The sequence below is a fragment of the Zerene cesonia genome, chromosome 25, assembly GCF_012273895.1.
Source record: "Zerene cesonia ecotype Mississippi chromosome 25, Zerene_cesonia_1.1, whole genome shotgun sequence".
In the NCBI taxonomy this organism is placed as follows: domain Eukaryota; kingdom Metazoa; phylum Arthropoda; class Insecta; order Lepidoptera; family Pieridae; genus Zerene; species Zerene cesonia.
In genome coordinates, this window is record NC_052126.1 from 3,211,161 (window position 1) to 3,221,515 (window position 10,355).

At 32.8% G+C, this 10,355-nt stretch overlaps 1 protein-coding gene across 1 annotated transcript in view; it reads left to right on the forward strand.

Moving 5' to 3' along the window:
- Window positions 1–10,143, forward strand: part of LOC119836834 — a 77,153-nt gene extending 67,010 nt beyond the window's left edge. The window contains exons 10-17 of the mRNA XM_038362311.1: window positions 1,332–1,534; window positions 2,927–3,076; window positions 4,378–4,636; window positions 7,022–7,100; window positions 8,377–8,465; window positions 8,721–8,781; window positions 9,352–9,478; window positions 9,973–10,143. Of these exons, the coding sequence (XP_038218239.1) occupies window positions 1,332–1,534; window positions 2,927–3,076; window positions 4,378–4,636; window positions 7,022–7,100; window positions 8,377–8,465; window positions 8,721–8,781; window positions 9,352–9,478; window positions 9,973–10,114 (1,110 nt within the window). The 3' untranslated portion in view covers window positions 10,115–10,143. The remainder of the gene's footprint in view (window positions 1–1,331; window positions 1,535–2,926; window positions 3,077–4,377; window positions 4,637–7,021; window positions 7,101–8,376; window positions 8,466–8,720; window positions 8,782–9,351; window positions 9,479–9,972) is intronic.
- The last annotated feature ends 212 nt before the right edge of the window (window positions 10,144–10,355 follow it).

A 10,355-nucleotide genomic window follows, 5' to 3' on the forward strand; every position in this document is an offset into this window, starting at 1 on the left:
TTTTTTTTTTTTTTTTTTTTGTTAATTGTTGTGTGTGTGTTTGATTGTGAATAAATGTATGTCTATGTCTATGTCTATACAAGTGAAAGTAAGTTTCTCAGTGTTTTTTATTCATTGGCGCTTGTTTAATATCAAAAGCAATCTCTTGATTTAACTATTCCATGGATCAGGATATTTATGTTTTTTCTTTAAGTCGTTGTCGAAAATGGAGCTTTTGGATCGCCTGATGGTAAGCGCACCGCCCATGAACACTTGGGGAGGGGTAAGGTCGATTGCAGACCTTATTATTTATTATTACATGTAGCAATAACGAAACTTTGTTCTAAACTTCTTAGGAACCATTATAGTAACACAGATTACTAAATACTTACGTACAATTTAAACGATCACTTATCTATCTTATTTTTCAGCGCGAAGAAAAGAACGATCACACACACACACACACACACACACACACACACACACACTTTATAGTACAATCACATACACACATTTTATATTCGCACATAATTGCAATAATGAAATCAGCAATATATCGTACATACATTTAAAGTGCATTTAGATATATTCTAAAATGCTACCCGACTTAAATAGAACAGCGTACAGTTCCCTTGTTAAGTCCAATAAATTTCTTCTAATATAATTGGCTTTCGACTGGCTATCTAATTTTCATTAACCGTTCAGTATCGAAGAGTCTTAATATAATTAGTACGAAGAAAGTAAAAAGGAAACCGCTGCACTGCGCAGCTTAGTTAGATACTATAAAAGATTTCTTGTAAAAATATTTTATTCAAGATATAATTCATGTATACTATAAAATATAAAGAATAAATTAAGCAGATTTTTGCTTTTAAATTTAGAAAAAGCAAATAAAGACATAAAATATTAAACCAACCATAATAAATGATGATAAATTTTTTTTAAATATATTATTTAATAGACGTTCTTCCCGGCTATCAAATTCCTGTTTTATCCCAAGGGAGCATTTAACCGGGATAAAAGTATCCTATCACCCAAGTCAGCTCATACGCTGTCTGTATGCCAAATTTCATCAAAATCCGTTTTGTAGTTTCAGCGTGATTGACGGAAAAACATCCAAAAAACAAACTTTCACATTTATATTATCTACTAGTGTAACCTTTGATCTGATTTAGTAGGTAGTTCTTTTCTTATTAAATAACAAAATGTGTTTAAGCATCATATTCACATATCGTCCTCTTACATAAACAAAATAGAAACCAGACATGTCGAAAATCATTCTAAATTGATTAGTAGGAAGGTGGTGTGAAAATGGTTTCACATATATATTTATATAAAAACAAATACTCCAGGTTCGTCTTCTGGACACATGGTTCGATGATGAAGAAGTTCATCTTACGTGGACAGTAGACCCTCCATCCACTCGCCGGTTTAGATGTACTGGAGTCACAGCGTCTAAAGGAGGTGGTCTACCAAAACACATCGCCTGTCATAGAGCACCGCCAGCTAACGTTATTCTACGAGGTTTGAAGATTGACCCCCTCGAACCGTACACGTGAGTACAGATAAAGACCTACTAGCTTTCCGCCTGCAGCTTCGCCCGCGTGGTATTCGGTGATAAGGTACGGTAAGGAGTATCCTATATTCTTCCCAAGTTCTGGACCTAAAACTGAATCTTCTAAAGAGCATGGTAGGTTTCCTTTCCCGAGTTCAGCTTCATCTTCATACCAAATTTCATCAATATCGGTTTTACAATAACAAACTTTTATACCCTATTTCAACCCCTTCTACCCTTTTTTTGCGATAAAAAGTAGCCTATGTCCTTTCTTGGGTATTAAAAATATCTCCAAACCAAATTTCATGCAAATTGGTTCAGTGGTTTTGACGTGATTAAGTAACAGATAGACAGTTATTTTCGCATTTATAATTGTAGTATGTATCTATATCTTACATGTTTCATCTGTAGTTATTGAAGCTATAGTTTAATTTCGAATGGCTAAATAATGAAATAAATTATAATGGAAATTGGAAACTTCTACGCCCAATAGACTCCGATATAATTGTTTTACTCGCCGCTCTGTTCCGGGATATAGTTCCATGCCAAATTTCAACCAGGTCTATACAGCTATTCTAACGTGATGGTAAGCAGAAATCTGCACAGGCGTATTTTTAACATTTATATATTATGTTAACATAGGTATGAAGTATACAGTTTTTGAAATGTAATATAGTTTGTATATGAAGTTATTGGCCCTTAATTTTGCCCTTTATCCTTATTCTTACACTAGTATTTGCTTTGATGTACAATAAGGCGTAACATATTTTAAAATAATTTGTTTGTATTATCCTTCCTACTAATATTATAAATGCCAAAGATTGTGAGAATGGATGTACGTGTATATGTATGTATGTTTGGTACTTTTTCACGTAAATACTACTGAACCAATTGCAATGAAATTTGGTACGTAGATGCATCGCGGGTGAAACCGCGGTGCGCAGATAGTGTATTTTATTTATTATATAATATATTACGATAGTATAGATATCCTTAGATCCAAGGGAGGGATGTCGAGGCCGGAAGGATTATAAATCACGCCAAATGGAAATTTCGGGTAACAATAAGCCTTAAAATTGAAGTCCACGAGGATGGAGTCGCGCGCAAGAACTAGTGGTGTAATATATTGAAACTCGCTTGTTATTTTTTGAAAAATAGCTAAGAAAACTCATAATTCACTGATAAAACAAAGGGAATATGTATATATGTTAATCTATATAAAACATGATCAATTTGCAATATATTGTATTTCCTGAATCTTCTAGCCTCATACAATAAAATCGCTGTCTTTCAACTTGAAACAGAAACGAACCAAGTCACTTACGCATTTGTAATAAAGTAAGGTTAAGGATATAGGATAAAGATTTAATAATACTCCCTATATCTTAACAGATTCTGTATAGCCCTCGAAGAAATGGATCTCAAAGACATCCCGATGGCGTTGGTGCTGGGTTGTGGAACACCACAAACAGTGAGGCAGAGGGCCGCTTATGTGACCGTGAGAACCTCTCCAGTAACATTACCTCCAGGACCAGATATTCGGTAAGGTTCTAAGAGAAGCCTTTTTGAATTGATAATATTTGGAGTTCAGAGATGAGCTTTTGATATTATTGAAGAATTTACTACAGTTAGCTTACTTTCTTTTTGCAATATTGTGTACATCTGTAATAGGATTAATGCATAAGAATATTGTCATTTATATTTATTATTTAACAAATATTACATGTGCGATCTGTTGATTTACCTGTTAATAATTAAATAAATAAATAAATAAGAATAGTAATACAATTGTTTTCCAACGAAAAACTGAGCCGCCTACAAATTGTAATGAGACCACATGAATCAGCTTTCGAATGAAATAAAATATAATAGCTTAAAAAAACTAAAAAACACGCTTTGACAAAAATCATATTTTGCAAATTGAAAACTGGAATAATTTTATCAAATTAGTGTATTGTCATCGGTCCTCAATAAATCTACAAAGTTTGAACGAAATCTGGCCGTTTAAAGTGGGTCAAAATCGCGCAAAAAGAAGTCGGTTACAAACAAACATACAGGTGAAGCTAATAAAAAGCGTGTAAAAAGTCTAATAAGAAATCAATTCTTCCAGTCGAAACTCGAAAGTTCTTAGGTAATAAAACTGAAAATTACAATATTTTATATCTGATTGAATAGTCTACATTTGAATTTTTCACTGCATTTTTTTTTCATTGTTATTATATACTTATTACTTGTTTTTCTTTTGCTTTTGCACTATCCCAGAACTTCGTACATTTCCTTTCCTACCAGGTTGCCTGGCAGAGATTGCTGTTAAGCAATAAGGCCGCCTCTTGTACAAACGATGTCTTTTTTTTCTGTTTACTGTGTTCTTGTTGTTTCTAAGTTTGTACAATAAAGGATTATAAATAAATAAATAAATAAATTTTCCTTGATTTTTGCAGAAATTTTTGTTTTCATATATAATAACGATAATGGTTGGATAATGAATAAATTTGTTTGAGTATGATATTTTCGTTAAATTTGGAAACTACATATTAATTAAATTGCAATAGTTTGGAGAACAATGTAGACGACTTTATTAATTTTCGCTGAAATTTTGGGTGGCACAATACAGAAGCTTGATAAGAATCGAATTTAAATTCATGTCTAAAATGTATACAAAGAATTTTTAATATTAATAAGGAATCCTTAATAAGTTTCATTTTTATTTTAACATTTTCATTTTATTTGCAGTATAATTCTGAACTATTGATTGTTTCTTACTAGTTATATTATAATATGATATACATATATGCGATGTCTTATGAGTTCAAATGGGTTAATTCTATATATTTTCATTACAGAGTCTCCGAGGTACGATCGAACGTAACAAGTGACGGTGTTTTAACAGTTTTAATATCTGTAATGGGACTACCAAACCGATCGCAGTTCATTTCCAGATCCCAAAGACTGTCCACTTCTGACGCACCCTATTACCCTGTAAACAACTGCTATGTAGTTTTGGCAGTACTATCCAGGGGTTCTCTAGTAGCTCAGAAGGATACACCGTGCCATGACACATTAGGCATAACCATGGAAGGGTTTATTCGCGGGCCTTACGAAGTATGCGCCACAATATCACATAACAAAGTCGATGAAACGCATCCAATTTGTATTGTACCGCAAATGCTGGAACCGCTGGGTTCTGAAATAAAATCTGGTATGAAGGGACTGAATACTGCGTTGATTGGGGTGGCTTTAGGTCTGATGGTTATTGTAATAGGTTTAGTATGGTTTGTGAGGAAGATGTTGAAGAAGCCCGTGGATTTCCAGCCCCACAGATGTTTCAGGTCAGAGCCTGTGCAAGAAGAAAATACGAGAGCTAGTTATGTGATGCTCACGGCAACTTCTAAAGTTTGAATGCAACCAATGGCTAGTCTTTTGTGATTGAAAATCTCTTTTTGACGTTTGTTTTTTATTACAAATTTATTATGCCTTGATTAAAGTGTATAACATTTTATTTCTTGATCAAATAAGTCAGTTATTTAGTTTTTTAGACTGTAATTTGTATGAAAATGCTGAAAGACAACAGTTACATTAAAATTTCTGGCAATCTATTATAATGTGATCTGCTTATCTTAACTTTTTATTTGGCCAGTTAGAATAAAAGAAAAACACGTTGATCAAAAAGAAAAAACGAAACAGAGGAATGAATTGATATCTGACATTAGCTTTATTTTAGTTTTCCTGTTTATAAATGGTAACAATGTATTTATTCACATTACAATGGGATTAATATTGACATATTGCAATTTAAGTCAAAACAATATTTTACCTTTAAATATTATTAATGTATACACTAACTGAACTATTCCATTACCACTCCTCACACAATCTCTTAATTGTAAAATCGTTCATCTTAAGTGACATGAAAACTTATACCGGAATAATTTCTGTGAATAACATCTTATTCTATTAATATTCAAATATATATAATATAATATTATATTAATGTTTTCACAGAATTGTGATATCGCAGTTGTAAACGTTGATAAATGCTAGGATTTATTTATGATACGTTCACACGTTCGTGCGAATAGCTAAGCGATTAAGGAATACGCATGTGTAAGCAGTGCAGTAGTTATTTGCCTTGAATTCTGGTATCACACAACATTACTGTACTCATGGATAAGTGAGCTGTGGTTTCTGACGACACTCGTATACGAATATTTTGTCGAGTTACAAGGCGAATTACCATAACAAATGTGTGAATGTACCATAAGAAGTGTATTGAGATAATACTAAAATAACTTCCGAGTAGTCGTTAAAATAATCGATAGTGTAATCTTTGTTGCTAATAGTAATTATATCATCTACGTCTTGACTGAATATCATTACTAAAATGTGGATTTCGGATTAACATATATCTTCTGTGAAGATTAATTAATTATTCATAAACTAATAATAATATATTAACACGAGGCTTTGAGTTAATATTGTATAGGATCGTTTTGTTTTTATATGAAATCGTTTGTTTTTCGGGTAGTTTTAATTTTTCTATTTATGAAGTTTGTTTGCAACTGTACATTTGAATAGAACTTTGGTTCTGCTTTAATTAGAATGTAATTTGTGTAAATACGTAATAAATTATGAATTACATTTTTATAAATAAAGTTTTAACAAATTGAGTATAATGGTGTTTTATTTATAGAATTGTTCTTTCAATCATTATTATAATTTGCGACATCATCATATTTAACTCCTTTTGTAAAAAGGCAATTCTGTCCTATCCTACTTCCTGCCAATCCTATAAATACTATCCTTCCTACTAATATTATAAATGCGAAAGTTTGTAAGGATGTGTGTGTGTTTGTTGCTCTTTCACGCAAAAACTACTGAACCGATAGCAATGAAATTTGGTACGTAGACAGCTGGACAACTGGATTAACATATAGGCAACTTTTTATCCCGATATTCCTACGGAATACGGACTTACGCGGATGAAACCGCGGGGCGCAGCTAGTAAATTGATAAAGTATTTAGAGCAATTATTTAATTAAATAAAACGAATTATAGTTACAAATAGAGCCTCATATAATTAAATTTATGAAGTGATTAAAATCAAATAGGCAAATGAGTCGACAAAATAGGTTTAGTTTGGTTTAATTTAAAACACCGAGTAAATAGCTACGCCTTTTAGGAAACAACCGATATACTTTGTGCTATTTTGTTTAGTTGTGAATTTAGTATAGTACATTAATATAATCTTTTCAAAATATAAACATAATTTTAAATTAGTTCGATGATAAGACTTACATCATTAATTTTATTTGCATAGTCTGGAAATTCTGTTGTAGATACGGATGTCAAATGTCAAAAGGTGCGTTCGCGCATTTCGCAGTATATAAAATATAACTGTCACTTCCCAGTTGTCACTTGACCGCGATGGCGTGCGGACGTGCTCTTTGTTTATTTTCTTTATTGTTTATAACATTATCGTCCACAGAGGGAAAAGTGTTTACGAGATGTCAATTAACCAGGGAATTGTTAAAAACCAATTTCCACCAAAAGACGTTCCTAAGCAACTGTAAGTGTAGTATGTAATATTTAATATGTAGGTATAGGGTATTATCTTCGTATAATTATTATCTATTGTTTGCAAGACCTGTCGAATTTAAATGATTCTATTGTAAAATATTGTCGGGGTTTTTCCCTGATGAAGTTTCGAGTGTAATTTATTTTAATTATTTCATTGGACGTTTCATGCATGTTGTTTTTCATTTGACCCTAGCCTCTATTGTTTGCAATTAAACGCAATAAATTCAATACCTTTGTAAATTATACATAGGTTATGCTATTTTGATGCCGGTGATTTTGAATAAAAAATTTTTTTTAGGGTTCCTTGCCCAATGGTAAATAATAATAATAATAGAAATTCTTTATTGTACACAAAGAAATTGACAAAAAATACAGCACAAGAAGTTGAGGTACAGAAGGCGTCTGTCTGATTAATTATCATTATGTCTGTCACGAGGCGTTATCTCACTAACCGTGTTAGTTAGAGACTTGAAATTTTCAGATATGATGTATTTCCGTCACCGCTATAACAACAAATTATAAAGAAATCGAAGTTCAGAAACGATTTGCGCGGTCATTGGATCAAATAGCACGTTGGCCAATGTTTTTTCCAGCACGTTAGCCTATTTGTACGGGACCCTTAGTATATATATGTATATTCACGAACACGATGTTATATTTTGAGAGGTTCATTAAATAATTGCTGTTAAGTATGTATAATAGTGGTGGTGTTACCGCGGATCCACCACTGTACATGAGGAAGTTAGGAATTTATTTACAGAGTGTAAATATAGAAGGCAAAGTGTAACCTTAGCTTTTGAAATAACTGAAGTAAAGTATATTGGATCGGTAGGTTAATATGCGTATTGAACACATGCGACTTTTTCAACATTTACGAGTAAACGCAATAATTTTATAAACTTACCCTTAAAGTATACATTGCCTTTTCCAATGTGCAAATTTACAATAATTGGCCACAGTTATTCTTTTCTACAAAAGTCACCGATGCCCCTGGGCAGGGGGTACCATAAAATGGGAACAAATGACAACAATTCTTACCCAACACAAAACACAAAATCATTTCATTGAGTTATCGAGTAACAAAGCCAAAAAAATTAGTCAAATTCAGAACCACCTTTTAAAATTAGTTTATCATCTTGGCTAGAAATTCACGAAATTATTAATGAGACGATAGAATGTCAAACGTGTTCCTTTTACACTTACTGTTCTGTGGTCTAAGCCCACCATCATTAATATTAATATAGTTGAATAAATTACAATTACAGGGGTATGCTTAATTGAGCAGGAGAGTGGGAGAAATACATCCGCCTTGGTTGTGAAGTCAACGAGAAAACAGTATTATGGATTGTTCCAAGTATGTATTGAGTCACAATTCTTTTTTTTACCTTAAAGGCAGAGGTTTGACCGCTATCCTACCTAAGGTTAAGCATACATGCGATCTTTGTATGGGCACGCCTGCTCAGGAGAAGACTATTTATTCACTCTGGACTTGAAGCGTTCAAATTCATATTCAAAATTATTTTTCTTACAATTTTCGTGGTTTCATCCACGTTGAACATGATGCTATATAACCTTCCTTCATAAATGTATATGTATTAGTGTATTTCAGATAGGAAATGAGTATTGCAAGGAAGGTCGCAAAGGAGGCAAATGCAACGTTGCTTGCGAAGGTAAGAAATATATATTTTTGAGAACCGCATCCTTTACCTTAACCTTCCCAGTTAATTCTTTTTCCCATATCCTAAAAAGTTCATGGACGGTAGCTCCTGCTTGCCACCACTCATAAGTACAACACTTTCCTAACTTCTTTCCGCATATGGTGAAGCTTTGGAACGATTTACCAACTACGGTGTTCCCGAACAATTACGACATTGGGGCCTTCAAGAAAAGAACGTATATGTCCCTGAATGGCCGGCAAAAGCTCTGACATAAAAAAAAACTTTTTATTAAAATTATTGACCTTCAATTATTTTGACTCTTTAAACTGCAATTACACATAAATCATAATAAACTAATTGCAACACTTTATTTTAGATTTAATAATAATTCTTGCAATTTTTATTTGTCACATATTTTTAAACAGATTTACATCCAGTAAATATATACCTAAGTGCCAAATTTCACCTCATTTGTCCCATGGCTGCGAATTAAATTGCTTGTGATATACAGACACACAATCACAATAGCTACCTATAAGGGATCCGTTTGAAAACGTATAAATTGTTAATGTGATCTTTCAGCACTCCTTGACGATGACATAAGGGACGACTGCGCATGCGCATTGCAAGTGTTTGAAGAAGAAGGTTTCAAGTATTGGTCGAAATGGGAGAACCGCTGTAAGGGCGAACGGTTGCCGGATATAGAGAAGTAAGTTTAATATAATTGTAATAAATATTATTATTTCATTGCAAAATATATAAAACTAAGACAAATTTTATAGGGTCCTTTGTTTTACTTATAATACATGCGTTGTTATTTATTTATTTAATAGTTTATTGCACACACAGAAAATAAAGAAATACAGAAAAAACATACAATAAAACAAAAACATCTACGAACGACTTTAGTATGTATGATTTAGTAATGGAAATCTGATTTTAAGAAATAGCCACCATATTAGTGCACAGTCAGACGGTCACAGTCCCCGTTCCTGTAGTTTCTAAGATTATTGCTTACAAACAAACTAACTTTAAGTTTGAAATTATCAGTGTAGATATAAAATGCATCATCATGAGTCTTCACGCATTTAAATAATAGTTTAAGTTATACCACCACACAATGAGTATTCGGGAAAGAAATCACGTTTACAAAATGCATAATTCACTGTCTTCCAAAATTTTATGGAATATTTTTTTTTCCAGATGTCCCGACTGGCAGTACCCTCCACGGCCCTCCCCCGATAGATACAAGCGTACTCCGATTCGGTCATCATTGCAAGACGCCTACCCATACAATGTCCTAACCAAATACCAAAGACTGAACCAATTGAGGAATGTGGGATAGTAGATAAATATATGTTTTGATTGTTTTAATGTTGAGTTTTGCTTTTTCTCTTTTTGATTGATATGTTCTGTGAATATGAAAGAAAAACTCAACTTATTTCGCCAAGGATAACTTTAATATCACGCGATTCTAGAGAAAGGACTGACTGACTGAAGTATGAAGAATATAATCACGTCCTTAATTAGCTCATAAGGGTTACCACCAAAATTATCGCGCCAATGGACACTAGTGTAAAAGCCCT